This window comes from Lagenorhynchus albirostris, chromosome X (genome assembly GCF_949774975.1).
Source record: "Lagenorhynchus albirostris chromosome X, mLagAlb1.1, whole genome shotgun sequence".
Lineage (NCBI taxonomy): Eukaryota > Metazoa > Chordata > Mammalia > Artiodactyla > Delphinidae > Lagenorhynchus > Lagenorhynchus albirostris.
This window is the reverse complement of record NC_083116.1, coordinates 15,243,304-15,261,963: the sequence shown is the minus strand read 5'-3', so window position 1 is coordinate 15,261,963 and position 18,660 is coordinate 15,243,304. Positions and strand designations below refer to the sequence as shown.

General features: G+C 42.5%; 1 protein-coding gene across 4 annotated transcripts in view; it reads right to left on the bottom strand.

The window, feature by feature from the left end:
- Positions 1-1,443: 1,443 nt before the first annotated feature.
- The window catches only part of MAP7D3 (MAP7 domain containing 3), a 36,010-nt gene continuing 18,793 nt past the window's right edge, over positions 1,444-18,660 (bottom strand). The window contains exons 8-19 of one of the 4 annotated variants that reach the window (XM_060138114.1): positions 18,033-18,286; positions 17,640-17,984; positions 16,961-17,091; positions 16,491-16,699; positions 11,314-11,446; positions 9,692-9,827; positions 8,672-8,776; positions 7,602-7,655; positions 5,883-5,985; positions 4,642-4,837; positions 3,452-3,723; positions 1,444-2,864 (exon numbers count right to left, since the gene is read on the bottom strand). In XM_060138114.1, the coding sequence (XP_059994097.1) occupies positions 2,857-2,864; positions 3,452-3,723; positions 4,642-4,837; positions 5,883-5,985; positions 7,602-7,655; positions 8,672-8,776; positions 9,692-9,827; positions 11,314-11,446; positions 16,491-16,699; positions 16,961-17,091; positions 17,640-17,984; positions 18,033-18,286 (1,946 nt within the window). In that variant the 3' untranslated portion in view covers positions 1,444-2,856. Of the gene's footprint in view, positions 2,865-3,451; positions 3,724-4,641; positions 4,838-5,882; positions 5,986-7,601; positions 7,656-8,671; positions 8,777-9,691; positions 9,828-11,313; positions 11,447-16,490; positions 16,700-16,960; positions 17,092-17,639; positions 18,287-18,660 lie in introns of all 4 variants that reach the window. The other 3 variants (XM_060138112.1, XM_060138113.1, XM_060138115.1) reach the window with 3 other exon arrangements.

Sequence of the window (18,660 nt, the reverse complement as noted above, 5' to 3'; positions counted from 1 at the left end):
GCTTGGAGGGCTTGCAGCCCCCTCGGCAGGAATTCGGGTCCTCAGACCTCCTGTCCAGCATCCTTTCTAAAAGTGTTCTCACCGCGTTTCTCTGGTCACCGGGGATTGGAGCTATTGAAGAGCTTCACTGCACACACACGGGGGCAGTGGGGGGCGCGGATGACACGGGTGTGGGAAATGCGCTATCATCTGCAGAATCCACCGGGAGAAGCCAGGGGCCTGCCCTCAGCCTACGGCAAGCACGGAGGCCGGGTCAGCGTCCATCACCTCAGGGCTGTCAGCAGGGTGCTCTGACCGTACTTCAGGTTGTCTGCGCACCAGGGAATGTCCTGGTTCAACAGCCCCAGTGGATGGCCCGGTACTGAATGCCAAGTGCGGAATGGCTGCCACTGTTCTCAAAGCACCAGGTGCCAAAGATCAGGGATAAACAAGGACCTCACCTTATCAAACACAAAACCTAGTGCAGTGGAACACGTTTCCAGATTAGAAACTAAACATGTATGGGCAGATCAAAACACTGGTTTGGCCACACACCATAACAGTGATGTCATGAAGGGATGCGCATGTTAACGGAGCACAATTACTGCCCGAGTGCACGCTCGGACTTTCAAAAGCAAATGTGTTTGCCTCATGTGCAGCCAGCACCAAATGTGATGTTTAAAAGGGCTGTGGGAGGGGCTTCCCTGGTGGCGCTAGTGGTTGTGAATCCGCCTGCCAATGCAGGGGACACGGGTTCGAGCCCTGGTCCGGGAAGATCCCACATGCCGCGGAGCAACTAAGCCCGTGCCCCACAACTACTGAGCCCGTGCTCTAGAGCCCGCGAGCCACAACTCCTGAAGCCCGCGCGCCTGGAGCCCGTGCTCCGCAACAAGAGAAGCCACCGCAATGAGAAGCCCGCGCACCACAACAAAGAGTAGCCCCCGCTCGCTGCAACTAGAGAAAGCCCGCACGCAGCAACGAAGACCCAACGCAGCCAAAAATAATAAATAAATAAATTTATATTAAAAAAAAAGGGCTGTGGGAGAGGGAATGGGGAGTGACTGCTTGAAGGGTACGGGGTTTCTTCTTAGGATAATGAAAACATTCTGGAACTAGAGAGCGGTGATGGCTGTACATTGTAAATGTACTAAATGCCACTTACGTGAATTTTACCACAGCAGAAAGAAAGATACTTTAATCACTGGCCTCAGGTCACAGCCGTCACAGGGAAGAGTTAACAAGCACTGAAACGGGTGCAGGAAGAAGACCAGAGTTCAAAATTCCCATCTTAATGTCCCACGGCGGAAGTGACTGCAGAGGGGCATCAGAGGATTTGATTACTTATCAGAGGATCTGATTACTTATCGAACATACCGGTTGCCTGTGTTCATAGCTTGGTTAACAACTGGTGTCACCTTTATACCACCACCAGTACATTTTTTATTATTAAAATAAGAAGAAAACTTGCTTTACCTGCAAAGTTTATTGCATAGAACACACACATTTATATGAAGGCGTAACAGTGTTTCGACATGTGAAATCTGTACAGAAAAATCTCAGAATCACATCTGTTAAGATGACTGTCTCTGCCTTTTGTATAAAAGAGCAAGTGTATAAACAGTTTTTAAACCTAAGGCACCAAGCTCTATTCTATAACAGAGATACAGTACTCTGAATAGCAAAGAACTAGGGGATCAAAGAATAACTACTTTCTTTTACTAATCGGAGACTGGTGGCTACAAAGAACACAGGCCTGCTTCAAACTATTTGTGATTCACCAGAAAACTCATTAGCATTAGGACCACTAATTTGAATTCAAGTTTTAGTCAATGGTTTAAGCAGGATTCAATGGATTTCAGGAAACATATATTCTGTGTACACGTGTGTGCGTGTACACATGTGTGCGTGTTCACCGTGTATGTCTCTGTGCCTATCAAGGGGACCGAAGAATAACACTGCTCCTGTACTCACTCGCAGCCAGCCGCTAGAGAAAGGCAAGCAAATTTTGATTCCACATCTCAAGCCTGAGTGTATACTGAAGGGCAGGCCTGGAGAGCACAAGCAGAAAAAGATTATACACAGTAAACATTTAGAGGAGTTAAACATACCCCATCAGACAACAGCCAAATACTGCCTCATGTACACAATAAACATAATAACATGTTTTTATAGATAAACCGCAGTATGTACTTCAAAATGAAACACTGACAAGATGCTAAAGATCACACCTTCTAGGGCTCCCAGTATTTGGGGGTATCAGTGCCTGTGTATGGGGCTGGCAGACTATGGCAGAGTTAGCAATATACATACATAGCGGTAAAATGTGATTTAGTATTTTGCAACCTTCTGTATTTGTACGTTAAGAACAATCCAAACAAAGCTCTTGTGAGGAACCTCGAGGCCCTCACACAACAAGCCGTCATGTTCTCTACAAGATCAAATGTGAGTTTTTATTGGTAAATTAATTGTTAAATGGAGTAAACGTGATTTTAAGATTTCAAATATATACTGAGAAAAAACTATTCCTCTGGTAGAGATTCTCTTAGAAACTCAAGAGTTAGCATTTTATAAAGACACCCTTGATACATACTCAAACGTGTTGGCAGGAAAACACAAGAACGAGAGACATGAAGATTTTTACAGGAAAACAAAACGACTCTTTACTCAGAACCCTTGCTTGTGGGCAAGAGTCAAGATGATATGAGCATCTTCTGAGATATGTTAAGATGACGTTTTGATGTTTCCCGTTTTTTTTTTTTTTTTTTGAGAGTCATTTTCTTTGCCAGGTTCAAGTAGGAGGTGGAGAAATTTTGAGAGGTGTGCCTGGAGGTCAAAATCCAGAGTGGAGAATGGCTTCTCTTCCAGGCTGGATGAGGTTTACATATCTGACCAGAGGGAAAAAGAAAAGAAAGAAGGTTAGTAGAGAAAATGCTGGTTCCACACCAAGTGGGCCCTGGCTCCGCTCTGAGGTGCGCCTGGGACCCTCAAGTAGCACCCCTGGAGAGTTGCTGACACACTGGTGCTCTTATAAACGTTCCCCAACCCCCAAATGGGCCCAAGCTCCTCTCAATTTCAAAGAGAGCTTCTCAAGGAAAGAAAAACAGAGGCCTTTTGGTTTTGGAAACACAAGTTGAGAGACTAATTCCAAAAAACTCACTAACCCTCTGCCCTGAATGATGATCTGTGTGCTGTAGAGCAGCCAGTGGATCAGGAGCGCAGAGGAACCTGAGGGGTCTGGGGTTTGAAATGAACCCCACTTTGTATATCTGGCAGGAAATGCAGGCCATAAAAATTAGAATCAAGTCATTTACCCTCTCAAAACTAACTTAACGGAGGGCTCTTCTACATCAACCTAGTTTTAGACCAACCACTGTCTTCTCCCTCACCAAGACAACCCTGGAACAGCTGGAAACACAGGAGGGTTCAAGGTCAACTACCTTTCAAGTGAAGTGAAGATGGGATGAGGCCTTACCCAATAGAGCAGAAACAGATTTGCTTGTTTTCTTGTTGTCTACAGGTGGCTGGTGACTTAGGCAGGATGTCATGGGACCTTTCAGATGGTGTTTTCGGCTATCAGGAGGGATACTGGACTTAGGTGGTTCTATCTCGCTTGTGATGTCAATAATCTTGTCACAGACCCAATCCTGTGCCTCTGAATGTAAGCTCTTGGAAGGTCCCACGGTGTTGCTGGTTTCTGCCTTTCCGGTTTTGGCTGCTCGGTTGGCTGTTCTTTTGGTGGAGGATCTGGAAAGAGGTATTTTGGTTATAATCCAGATTATCCCCAAACCAAGGCTTTGCCTGAAGGAAGTTTTATTATTTAATTCTAAGAAATGCCTTGGACATAAACTTTCAGAATCACAGAATGGGAAGGCTGGATGGAAGGGACCCTGGAGATCACAGAACACACTGGTTTCCAAATTGTGTCCTCCCAGGTCCTAGGGCTCCACGGGAACGCTGAGGGGACCAGAAGCAGCTGCGCATGCAGGGCTCTAGGGACGCTGTCCCTACCGCAAGCAGATCCAGGACACGGCCAGTAAGGCGGAGTGAGGACTCATGTGGGTTTACCAGCTCCACTGCTCTTTCCACGCCATCACTGAGTCTCTTAGCAGATTGCTTCCACAGGCCTTGCAGGTTAATGTCTTTTCAGGCCATCGCCCAAGGAGCCTACCTTTCCAGGAATCTGGTCCTGTTCTTCTGACCTAACCTTTGACCCTCAGTTTCCCATATGTACAGTGAGGACTTTAGTATCAAACTCAGAGTTGCAATGAGAATTAAGATAGTTGAAATGCCTGGTATACTGCAGTCACTCTATCCATGTCCCCTCCCGGACTGTATGAGACAATACTAACCAGCATGAATAAAGGCACAGTTTGGAGTCAGGTGTATCTGGGTTTGAATTTGGGCTCTGCCCTTGAACGGTGGGATGCTGGGCAAATGAGGCCCATAATCTCTGCACGTCTGAGTTTCCTCGCCTGTAAAAATAGGGATGCTCATCCTCACTAAGCAAGGCTGCTGTGGGGATCAGTTTGTTTCTCTAAGTCGAGTGCTTGACACAGTGTTTGGTATAAACTGAGAGCTCAGTCAATCATCTCGTGCATCATTCTAAGAATGCCAATCATAACCCTTCCAAGTGTATTCTGATGAACTCACCTAGGGACTCACCTGGCACTCTTTGTCTGATTCAAAGGGTCTTTCACTCTTTTTTGTCTGAAGGTTTTCATGTCACAATTTAAAAGTGTTTTTGTCTCTTTACGGATGTAGCTACAAGTCTCATCTAAAAACACCAGCTTGCGAGTGTTCTTCACATTTTTAAAATGTGTTTTTGGTTTTGTGGATGACTCTGTGCCATTTATAAAAGCTAGAGAAAACAAAAAGAGCAAGAAGATTAAAACTGGAGGTTCAACAACAAGACAAGCAAGGTGCCCGCCGGCTCGGGAGGGAGCCTGCCTGAAGGCAGGAGCCGTCTCGTGGCAGCGCTTCCTGGAGGCATGGCCTGGACTACTGCCCAGCGCACAAACCCAGCCAGCCCTCAAAGCACAAAGCGCCACCTTTAAGGAACTTGCCCTCTCTCCTTTGCCAGCAAAGAATGACGCACCGCGCTTCTTGTCCCTCCTCCTGGTGACCCTCTTATTTTAGTCTCACCTCCGACCTCAAGCTTTTCCAACGCCCTAAGGTGGAGCCTACAGCTCAGCTGCCCCTACTGCTCCGTTCTCGTGGCATTCTGGCCAACCTTCTTTTACGTGTGACCAGCTTGTGGCAGCACCACGGTCTGTTCATGTCTAGCTCCCCACTGGCTGTGGTTCCTCGAGGCCCCAGTAGCTAGCAGAGCGCCCAACTTGTGTGTTCAATACCCGCTACGCCATAAAGGGTGAACGAATCGTGTTTTCTCAAATGCCATTACTGTGGCCATTAAGTGGTTCCTACTCACCAGGGAATGAACGAGACTCAACAATACACCTTAGGGGCGCTCATATCACAACATGATTCTCATTTTCTCTCAGTGAGGCGGGGAGTGGCATTCTACCTATGGTCAGTCATGAATGCGCCACAAGGCCCTGAACTGCGAGATGCTGGTAAGCCTCACACTGAGCTGAGAAAGAGCTGCCATTTACAGTCTCTCAGCACAACCTGAAACACAGTAACAGCTGTAGCAGCAGCTAATATTTATTGAGAGTTTGCTATGTGTCAGGCACTGTTAGCACTACACGATCTCACTGCAATCTCATGCCCACCCTAGGGAGAGAACAATATTAGCTTCTCCTTTTTCAGATGGGAAAACTGTACACAGAGAGGTTGAGTAACTTACTCAAATCCACACAGCTCAGAAGTGGAGAAACCTTTGGATGAGCCTAGACAGTCCAACTTCTAAATACTGACTAACAGAACTCAGAAGGCAAGCAAACCTGATGGATGCATGTCATCAAAGGAATCACTGTCACTTTCTGACTCGTCCTCATCGTCTGCCTCGTCCTCCTCATATGCATCACTGCTGAATGTTTCTGTAGCCTACCATGAAAAATGAAAGTCATGATTACATCTAATATTCAGTCATCCTGACTTAGTTATTTCAAAGAAGACAGATTTCAGGGCTTCCCTGGTGGCGCAGTGGTTAAGAATCCACCTGCCAATGCAGGGGACATGGGTTCAAGCCCTGGCCCGGGAAGATCCCACATGCCGCAGAGCAAGTAAGCCCGTGCGCCACAACTCCTGAGCCTGCGCTCTAGAGCCCGCGAGCCACAACTACTGAAACCCGTGCGCCTAGAGCCCGTGCTCCGCAACAAGAGGAGCCACCGCAATGAGATGCCTGCGCACTGCAACGAAGAGTAGCCCCCGCTCGCTGCAACTAGAGCCCGCGTGCAGCAACAAAGACCTAATGCAGCCAAAAATAAAAATAAATAAAATAAATAAATTTAAAAAGGCAGATTTCACACCTGGATTGATGGCTAATTTTTGTCATTTCAGTTAAAAGGTAAAAAAAAAAAAAACTAACCTCTTTGGCCCACAGAATCTACAGAGGACAGGACAGGTGGCCCGTGTCTTGCAGCTCAGGAAAGCCACTCAAGAATGAAAGACTTCCCTGAGTGGGAGCCAAGGGGCAACAGCTTTGGGCTGGCACGGGGAATCTGCCAAGGTGGGGCCCTGGCTAAAAAAGTTCCTGGCTGCTGCTTGAGGCAGGGCATCTCAGGCCAATGGGCTAAACGATCCTTGAGATGGCAACACCCAGCACTTTTCAGGAATGACATTTCTATTCTAAATTTTCATGGTATGAGTGACCACAACTGGGCAACTGTAAATAGGCAAAATATCAGTTTTGTAGCTCAGAGGGTAAAGAACACAGAATCTGGGGGCAAAAGACCTTAGATGCACGCAAACCATCAAAAGACAGGACACTGGGGCCAGGGAGGGAAGGGTGGCAGTAAACAAATACTTATGAGACACACCCTGAAAGCACTAACCATAAAGGAAAGAAGCTGCTAAATTTCAGTTCATTAAAATAAGCTTCTGTTTATCAAAAGACATTATGAGAGTGTGAGGCAAACTACTGCACAGGGGCTAATAACTGCAATACAGATGTCCCAAGGGCTCAGAAGTAGAGCAGGTAAAATCTCCTACAGATCAATACGGAAAAGGCAGGTGACCGACTGGAAACAGGGGCAAAGGACTTGAAAAGGCACTTCACCAAAGTGAATCTCCAAATGGCCAATAAGGCACCCGACTCCATTAGTCATCCAAAAATATGGATAAATTCAGCGATGTGAAAATCAAGAACTTCTATGTAGCAGCAGACAGCAAGAAGACAAGCCACAAACTGGGAGAAGATATCTGCAACACATACAAGAAAGGAGAAGTTTCTAGAAGATTTAAAGAACTACCAATGAGTAAGGAATAGACAAGTCAGCCAGAAAGTTTTGGGCAAAAGACCTAAACAAGCGTTCCACACAAGAAAAAACATGAAAGCTAACTAAAGGTATGAAAACATGCTCAACCTTTTTAATAATCAGGGAAATGCCAATGTGACATGTTATTTCATTACCACCAGAGATGGGCAAAAATGAAAAAGTCGGCAAGAATGTGAAGCAACAGGAATTCGTATGCACTGCTGGCAGGAGCACACAGACTACCTTTGAGGTATTTGAATCTGGCCTTCTTGTCCGCTTCATAATTTCCTCAATTCTCTATTTAAAGGAAAATAAAAATCAAACATGAAAACAGATTAAAAACAAAACACTGGTCCTGAAGAAGTTGATTATTTCCATGTTCCAGAAGCGGACAATATATATCAGTGACTGCTCCAACGCCACAGATATAACCGACGCAAGACCCTGGGCCGGCACCTGGGTGCCTTCCTTCAAGCCCAGTTTCATGATCATCTAGAAAACACCCTGAGCAGTGATGGGCGTACTTGTTATCCTAACACAGAAATCCAAATGACTTCTCACTCCTGATTTTGCCGACATGGAAGTTTATTACTTAGACTGAGCACATATTATTGCAAACCAATTAGAACTTGTGAACATGATTTTAGTCAGAACAGACCACGAGTGAAGCCGAGTTAATGAAAAGAATGCACCCCAACAATGCAACCCCGTCAGAGGTTTTGTTACTAGAAGGAGCACATGCAGGAGGGATAAGAGTTCCCTTCTTTCCTGAAGGTGAGGAGAGCTACAGCTCTCTGGCCTCCTCAGGGTGACTGATCTCCGGACAGAGACGCCATGAAGTACCTTGCTTGGTCCAGAGCCTTCCTTGCTCCCAGACAAGCCACGTGGGTTGCACAAAGTGAGGTCCTACCTTACAAACAGCCTGCGCCTTGGCTTCTCAGGGAAGCCTCCACCTCCTGCTTCTTCCCACTCAGTTGCTGAAATTTCCAGCCCAGTTTAGAAACAACTCTAACTTCCACCAACCCCTACCATGACCTGAGTGACTCTATTCAAAGGAGCTTTGTTCCCAGAGATTTGCTGTACAGAGATATCCCTGTAATGGTCATCAGTGGTCCACGAGGGAGACGTATGATCAGTAAGAGGAGATCATTCTAGGGAGAAGGGGTCAGATCCTTGGATAAGAGAGCACAGAGGGAAAACAACCAAGGCTAGCATATCACTTACTTGTCATTTTCTAAAACATGTTTTGATATCACATGCCCAACATTGTTTTAAACAAAGAATCAAACCCCCCAAACCGAGAGAAGGAGTACCTTTTTTCTTTCTAATCTCTCCTGCAAATTCTGTAACATGATTCTCTCGTGTTCCTTCTTGCGTTTGTCAGCCTCCTCCTGAGCTTTTATTTTCGCATCACTTTTCTAGAAAATTTGTACAAAAATATCATTTAATCTCAATATATCTGAATGACATCAGTGAAACAGTAAGATGTTATCCAGAATAAAAGAATGTAACCTTTTGATTGAGTACCCACATATATAACATTCATGGATCATCAGTTTTCAAACCATTAGCAAAAATACACAAGAACTAGCTTATTATCACAAGGATTTACAAGCCATGCTAATCCCCTTCAGGACCTCAGGGCTGTCAGACCACGACTGTTTCAAGTATGTATGTGATTGTGTAGTCTTCCACTGACACAGGCATCAGAAGCCAAGTCTTACACTTCTCAAAAGCAGCAAGAGGATTCCTAAAGGTACTTTCTCGAGGAATGCAAATGCATTACAATCATTTATGTAACATATTAATTGATTTTGATTAATGATATACTAAAACTGGAATATAAATTAGGCTACAACAATAATTTAAACTGAGTATAGTCTGAGCTCAGTTTGGGGGTTTATTTACCTGGTGATTTAAATTTACATGGGTGACATTCTCATCAGTGAATCTGATGAGGCATTCATAATTTGTATCTTATCTGTTGTGGCACAGGTGTTAAGTGTCACCACAGAATGCAGGGCTGGGAAGAGCGATCTGGATTTCCCGAAACCAAGCTGTAATATTATTTATGGAGACGAACTAAAGGACTGCTCATCTGTAATCTGCTGCTTTCTGCTTCTGTTTCACTTGTAAAACATTCTGGGATTCGGCCAAGGGTGGCTGAGAACAACTCACACAGACATGGTAACAGCGAGACTGTAATGTGAATGCAACCAGAGCATGCAGCATCTGCTTGTTTTCTGTCTTGGAGAAATAGACTTTTGCTTTGGGTTTCTACTGAATTTTAGAATCTGGTTCTCATCCCTTGATCAAGTGGGGAGCCAGCAAACCTGGAGTTCCACTCTTTGGTCTTGTTGTTCTTGACTTCCTTCCTTCTTTATCTCCTTTGGTGGTTGCCCATCTCCAAATTCTGAGAACTCCTCTTGTTGGCCTTCATCTGCTTTCTTTGCTATGTCTTTCATTTTCCTGATGACACAGAATATTTAAATAACTCTTACTATGTGCATTTTTATAGTAAAGCTGCTTGTGTATAGTAATACAATTTCTATTTACACCAGATTCACCACTTTTTCTGTGTTGTTACTACACAGGATTTGCATAATTTCATCTTTTTTAAATGGGGGAAGCTAGCCCTTGGGAGTAGAAAAAGATTTCTGTCAAGTAGTGGGCTACTTTGCGTCTTAAAACACAAATGCGCATGCTATAAAATCACTCCTTCTTAACTGTTTTAGACGTATGCTCACACCCAGTCTCACATGGGGGTGTGAGAGACGAATTTAGAGGAGGGTCTGGTGGTGCTCAGAGGAGAAAAGCCCAGTCTACAGTGACTGGTCTTCAGGGCTTTTAAAATGTTAAACTAGCTCTGTTTTACATGAAGCAATGAATAATATTCTTCAAGTTATAGGGGTGTTTTTTCTATTCATAATGTCTCCTCCTCCTTTCTCCCAAACCCATATAAGGTACATGGAAAGCATGTGACTGTGATTCAAAAACACTTAATACTTAAAAACAAAGTCAGGACTGTAGTTATTCCTTTGCAGGGAGTGGACAGAGGTTTACATCAGAAGGCCCCAAATCAAATGGGCCTTGAGATCGAAGATCAAGAAACCTTTAGATTGAGGTAGAATGCACACAACTGTACATGACAATGGCAGCCCACAAGCCACTGGAAACCCAGTAAAACACAAGAAGTATCCTTTCCAGGTTTACAGATTTTTTCTTTTTTGGTAACTTTTTATTTTCAAACTTACAAAAAAGTTTCAAGCAAAGCTGCTTTACCAGTTACTAACTCTATGTGTGTGTATGTATTATTTTTTATGAACCGTCTAAGGATTGAATTCTGAACTAAAACGAAACTGTATTAAGAATGTCACTGGGACAAATGGCAAATTGAACTGCTGACTCTGAATTAGAAAATAAAATAATATTTTCCTGATATTAGTTATTATACTCTGGTTATGTCAGAGAATGGTTTTGTTCTTAGGAAGTATACACGGAAGTATTTAGTAGGAAAGGGTCATGATGTATGCAACTTATTCTTAAACAGGTTTACAAATTCTAAAGTTATAAAGGACTTCTGAAATAGAGAAAGGGGCTGATGCCAGTGAATGGCAACAGAAAGAGTCTTGTGTGATCACTCAGGTGCTCCTACTGAGATCCAGGCCCCTGACATGAGTTCAGGTCTCTATGCATCTTTACAGCACACCTGACGGCACATGACACATAGAGACTAAAAAGGACCATACGGTCATCTACACACCAGCGTCCTGTCTGCTTGAAATGCTCCCCACATTTGTTTAAAAGGCGACGAGTCATTTCTGATTCACACTGGACAAAATGTCAGTTACTATTTGAGAACTTATAATACATCTAACTTGAGGATAAAGTCTGACTTCCAGAATTCAGGCCCCAGCCAAGATTTACAATATAGAAAGGATGATTTTGTGCCAACCTTTGTTCCATCTCTTTTTGTAGTCTTTCTTCCTCTTTTTCCTTTTGTTCACGAGCAAGGCGTCGTTTCTCTGCCAAAATTTTTGTTGCCTCCTCGGCATTCATAGGCCCTGGTGTGCTTTTATTACCAGACTCTAATTTAAATTAACATGTAAAACAGTTAAGTTTAGGGAACTTACTGCCTCTAAGTCCAACAAAGAGGTGCAAGACAACCTGTGATGTTAAAAAAAACCAAACAGTATGTCCGTGGTCTAAAATGTATAAATAAACTATAAGTGATTTATGTAACAGCTTTTGTTCAAAAGCCCAGCTCCCGCCCCCTCACCCCCACCCCCCAACGACAGAAGTAGCATATTGTTGATTTTTAACAACTACCTGTTCCAAAATGAAATAATGTACTCCTGCTTTGGTTTAGCTGTTTTGAGATACCTGACTGAATTGCCTCTATGGGAAAAAACTTAAGATATACTGAATACAGAGGAAGACAAGCTTATGCTCGGTCCAAATGAAGTGTACAGATCTTTTATTTTTTAAGTTATTTTGTCATGCCATGCAGCTTGCAGGATCTTAGTTCCCTGACCAGGGATCGAACCTGGGCCCTGGCAGCAAAAGCGTCGAGTCCTTAACCACTGGACCGCCAAGGAATTCCCTGAAGTGTACAAATCTTAATTACTCAATTAAACAAAAATATATCCAGTGTACATTGTGCAGCATCTTTACTAAATAAATACTGTTTAGCTAACTGTTGATAATAGTATGCTAACATATTTGGTTGATCATAAAGTGGTTAACTGTAGATAATCAAAGAAACCAAGACTATCACTAAAATAAAGTGACCACATGGAGGCATAACATTTTAGTTCATGTGACGAATTTGTTTTAAGTATGACGAATTTGTTTTAAATAAACTACATACAAAAATGAGGATTTCAGGGCTTCCCTGGTGGCGCAGTGGTTGAGAGTCCGCCTGCTGATGCGGGGGACATGGGTTTGCGCCCCAGTCCAGGAAGATCCCACATGCCGCAGAGCGGCTGGGCCCGTGAGCCATGGCCGCTGAGCCTGCGCATCCGGAGCCTGTGCTCCGCAATGCAAGAGGCCACAACGGTGAGAGGCCTGCATACCGCAAAAAAAAAAAAAAAAAAAAAAGATTTCAAAAAATCAGGAATAAATAATTTGTAATAAAAAGATCATTTCTGTTACAAAGAATTCACAGTGGAATTCCTTCAAAAAGCAAAATTCACGAGTGTATTTAAAATTAAGTAATGTCAATGGATATTAAGAATGCATGTAATACCAAAAAAGAAAATTACAGGCCAATATCTTTGATGAATATAGATGCAAAAATTCTCAAAAAAAGACGTTAGCAAACCAAATCCAACGACACAAAAAAGATCATACACCATGATCAAGTTGGATTCATCACAGGGTCACAAGGATGGTTCAACAAACGCAAAGCAATCCATGTGATACAACACATCAACAAAAGAAATGACAAAAACCACATGATCATCTCAGTAGATGCAGAAAAGGCTTCTGATAAAATTCAGCATCTCTTCATGATAAACTCTTACCAAAGTTGGTATAGAGGGAACATACCTCAACATAATAAAAGCTTTGACAAACCTACAGCCAATCTAATACTCAAAAGTGAAAAGTTAAAAGCCTTCCTGCTAAAATCTGGAAGAAGACAAGGATGCCCACTCTCACCACTTCTATTCAACAACAGTATCGGAAGTCCTAGCCATAGCAATCAGAGAAGAAGAAGAAATAAAAGGTATCCAAATTGGAAGCAAAGAGGAAAATTGTCATTATATGTAGTTGACATGATATTATATATAGGAAACCCACAGAAGACTCCACACAGAAACTACTAGAACTGATAAACAAATTCAAATTTTTGCATCTATATTCAACAAAGTAGCAGGATACAAGATTAACATACAGAAATCCGTTGCATTTCTTTACACTAACAATGAAGTATCAGAAAGGGGAAAAAAATCCCTTTTAAAATTGCATCAAAAACAATAAAACACTTAGGAGTAAACCTGACTAAGGAGATAAAAGAGTTATATGCTGAGAACTATAAAACATTGATAAAGGAAACTGAAGATGATTTAAAGAAATAGAAAGATATCCCATGCTCTTGGATTGGAAGAATTAATATTGTTAAAATGGCCACACTACCCAAAGCAATCTACAGATTTAATGTGATCCCTATCAAATTACCCATGACATTTTTCACAGAACCAGAATAATCCTAAAATTTTTATGAAACCATACATAAAAGACTCAGAATATCCAAAGCAATCCCAAGGAAAAAGAACAAAGCTGGAGGCATAACCCTCCCAGACTTCAGACAATACTACAAAGCTATAGTAATCAAAACAGTGTGGTACAGGCACAAAAACAGACATATGGATCAATGGAACAGAATAGAGAGCCCAGAAATAAACCCACATATCTATGCTCAATTAATCTTTGACAAAGGAGGCAAGAATATACAACAGAGAAGACACGGTCTTTTCTGTAAGTGGTGTTGGGAAAGCTGGACAGCCACATGTAAGTCAATGAAGTCAGAACACTCCCTCACACCATACACAAAAATAAACTCAAAATAGCTTAAAGACTATTAAAATATAAAACAGGACACCATAAAACTCCTAGAAGAGAACATAGGCAAAACATTCTCTGTCATAAATCGTAGCAATGTTTTCTTAGGTCAGTCTCCCAAGGCAATAGGAATAAAAGCAAAAATAAACAAATGGGACCTAATCAAACTTATAAGCTTTTCACAGCAAAGGAAACCATAAGCAAAACAAAAAGACAACCTATGGACTGGGAGAAAATATCTGCAAATAATGTGACCTACAAGGTCTTAATTTCCAAGATATATAAACAGCTTATACAACTCAGTAACAAAAAAACAAAAGCCCAATCAAAAAATGGACAGAACTAAATAGACATTTCTCTAAAGAAGCCATATAGATGACCAAAAGGCACACGAAAAGATGCTCAACACCACAAATTATCAGAGAAATGCAAATCAAAACTACAATGAGGTATCACCTCACACCAGTCAGAATGGCCATCATGAAAAAGTCTACAAACAATCAGTGTTGAAGAGGGTGTGGAGAAATAGGAACCCTCCTACACTGCTGGTGGGAATGTAAATTGGTAGAGCCTCTATGGAGAACAGTATGGAGGTTCCTTAAAAACTAAAAATAGGGGGTTTCCCTGGTGGCGCAGTGGTTGAGAGTCCACCTGCCGATGCAGGGGACACAGGTTCGTGCCCTGGTCCGGGAAAATCCCACATGCCGCAGAGCGGCTAGGCCCATGAGCCATGGCCGCTGAGTCTGCGCGTCCAGAGCCTGTGTTCCGCAACGGGAGAGGCCACAACAGTGAGAGGCCCGCGTACCACAAAAAAAAAAAAAAAAAACCAAACAACTAAAAATAGAGCTACCATATGATCCTGCAATCCCACTCCTGGGCATATATCTGGAGAAAACCATTAATTCGAAAAGATACATGCACCCCATTGTTCACAGCAGCATTATTTACATTAGCCAAGACATGGAAGCAAACCAAATGTCCATCGGCAAAGGAGTGGATAAAGAAGATGTGGTACATATATACAATGGAATATTACTCAGCCATAAAAAAGAATGAAATAATGCCATTTGCAGCAACATATTAGGACCAAGATGTTATCATACTAAGTGAAGTAAGCTAGACAGAGAAAGACAAATAACATATGATATCGCTTATATGTGGAATCTAAGAAAATGATACAAATGAAGTTATTTACAATACAGAAATAGACTCACAGACATAGGAAACAATCTTATGGTTACCAAAGGGGAGGGGTGGGGAGGGATAAATTAGGAGTTTGGGGGCTTCCCTGGTGGCGCAGTAGTTGAGAATCTGCCTGCCAATGCAGGGGACACGGGTTTGAGCCCTGGTCTGGGAAGATCCCACATGCCGCGGAGCAACTAGGCCCGTGAGCCACAATTACTGAGCCTGTGCGTCTGGAGCCTGTGCTCCGCAACAAGAGAGGCCGCGATAGTGAGAGGCCCGCGCACCGTGATGAAGAGTGGCCCCCGCTTGCCCCAACTAGAGAAAGCCCTCGCACAGAAACGAAGACCCAACACAGCCATAAAAAATAAATAAATAAAATTTTAAAAAAAATTAGGAGTTTGGGATTAAAATATACACACTACTATATATAAAACAGAAAACCAACAAGGACCTACTATATAGCACATGGAACTATACTCAGTATCTTGTAATAACCTATAATGGAAGAGAATTTAAAAAAAGAATGTGTATATTTATATATATATATGTGTGTGTATATATATATATATATATATATGTATTAACTGAATCACTTTGCTGTACACCTGAAACTAACACAACATTGTAAGTCAACTGTATTTCAATTAAAATTTAAAAAAAACAAAACAGAAACAGACTCACAGACATAGAAAACAAACTTACGGTTACCAAAGGGGAAAGGAGCAGGGGGAGGGATAAATTAGGAGTTTGGGATTAGCAGATATGAACTACTATATATAAAATAAACAATAAGGTCCTACTGTATAGCACTGGAAACTACATTCAATATCTTGCAATAACCTATAATGAAAAAGAATATGAAAAAGAATACATATATAGCTGATTCACTTTGCTATATACCAGAAACTAACACAACATTGTAAATCAACTGTACTTCAATTAAAAAAAAGAATGGCAAAATACCAATATGATACTTTTTGGAACCCACATACTGACCTGACACATGTATGGTCTATGTATGGAAACTGCCCTACAGCTCCTGAAGGAAAGCTGCTCAGCCACAAATGGCTGGCGTGCTCTCTGCAAGGACGGAAAATACCTTAGGGCCATCCGCTATCGGAGCTGGAGGGGAATGCAGGCACCACCTAGACCATGGCACTCATCCAACGCATCCATACTTCCAATATCAGTTCCAGAAATGGGGGTAAGAAGTTCCAGCAAGCAGACAAAAAGCAGTGTGCCAGCGTGGCTGGTGAGATTCTCTTTATTTAAAAGAAAGTCCGCTTCCTAAAGTTCTCTGCACTGGGGAGTAAAATGACGTTGACAGCTCCCAAACTACCTTTTCTGTGTTGCTGAAATGAACTTCTTAGTGAACGAACTCACCTTCACAGATCATATCCTTTTGGCTTGCAGTCTCAGAGCTGTTAATGGTGTTAGAGATGGCTTCATTTCTCATTCCAATAGTACCTAATGCATTTTGTGCAAATACGGTACGCTGCATAGGAATTACTCCACAGGAAAAAGAAAACTGCGTCGACTGTTTTGACGTGGCGGGTGAAGGTGACGGGGGGCGATTCTTTTGGATTTGCCTGCTGGGAAAAAGTAATAGTTAATGGGGGAAGTCTGGTATGGTTTTGTAATACATATGTGATGATTTTTAGTGTACCATTGCATAAGCTGTAATGTCTTGACTTTATGATATAATGATATTTTATAACAAAGGTAAATCCATTTTTAAAGGCTCTTCCCTTTATATTTACATTACCATGCATACTAAATTATTTATGAAACACTGATGTGAAATTTATCCTGGTAAAATACGTATCAGGAACAGTGGCAAATAAGCTACTTACCTAGCACTGATGGGAGATGGAGGACACCACCTGCTTGTAGGAGAAGATGACCATCTATAACACGGTATCTGTGATGGTGATAGGCGCTTCTTCGTAATCGGGTTTGAGGCCTGTTTGTCCGTTCCTGATTTCTGAACAGATCAATACAATCAGATAAGAAATTACTAGCATTACCTTTTGCAGCTGGCTTTTCAAGAGAAAAATATTCTGAATAACATATAATTATAGCTCCTTAAACTCCCAATTTTCCTTTCATGCATGAGCATTAGGTACAGAGATACATTCTTCCAGACTAACAATTTATATTACACAATTCAAGCATGTCATAGAAATAATTAAAAAGAATTCTTTTACTTCAAAACCTACTTTTATTTTTAAATCCTAATTGAGGTTTGCAATAGTTCTCAAAAACGTTCCTTCAGAGTTTAGAAACACAGTTCATATAAACTGCTTTATTTTGTCTCTTCTACTAAAAATTAACCAATATTCCAGCTTTGGGGGGGTAAACTCTGCAACAACGAATATCATATAATTTTAAATTATTAAAGTGAATTTATTTTATCACAGAACGCTATAAATAAGAAGTTGCTTATGTTGTGAAATCTGACCTATCATAATCTATACAACAAAACATACAGATTTTAATAGAAAATTTCTCAATGAAAGGCACTTGTCGAACCTGTGAAGAGTCTTTCATTTTCACCTTGGAAGACATTCCCATGGTCACCGCAGGGGAGGCCTCGGGGGGCGCCTCCATACTTGCCTCAGAGGGCACTTCTGTACTCTCCTCTGGGGATGCTTCCACGGTCGCCTCAGGAGATGCTTCCACACTAGCCTCAGATGACGCTTCCGTGCTCACCTCTGGGGACGAGTCCACGCTCACCTCTGGGGATGAGTCCATGCTCACCTGTGGGGACGGATCCACACTCGCCTCAAGGAACAGATCCTCGCTTGCCTCAGGTGATGTTTCCACGCTAGTGGGGGGTGTTCCTGCGCTCGCCTCTGGAGGTGCTTCCAGGCTCACCTCGGTGGATACTTCCAAGCTTGCCTCGGGAGGTGCTTCCACGCTCACCTCAGGGGATACTTCCAAGCTTGCCTCGGGGGATACTTCCAAGCTTGCCTTGGGGGGTGCTTCCACGCTCACCTCCAGGGGCACTTCCACACTCGCCTTGGGGGCCGTTTCCACGCTTGTCTTGGAGGGTGTGTCTACTTTCTCCTGGGGAGGTATTACCACTGTTGACTTGTGAGGCACTATGGTACTCTTCAATTCATCACTGCTGTGCTTAAGCAGGGGCATGTTTACATATTGGAATATATTGTGGATGCCTGTAGGTAAATGAGGACAGAGAGTGAAATTCCACACAGCTAGAAATTTGATAAGACAGAAATGCACCATGTAACAATATAAAAACAAAGAGACTGCGTTTATTAGGAAATGACAGGGATTACACACAACACAGAAATGTTTACTGAAATGGATCACAGACACAGAACAGAAGCATCGCAAAGTTGGTACTTCAGAAGCAGCACCACCACCAAGAGAGGCATTGTGAAAACAGTCCACTCCAGACGAAAATAAGATGCTTCTCCAAAGCTGATGTTTGCCGTAAGCCATTTCTATTTTAATCACACTATAGTTCAGAAATGATTTTCATAGAAAATTACAAGACCTTCAATGCTTTTTAAAAGTAATCTAAACA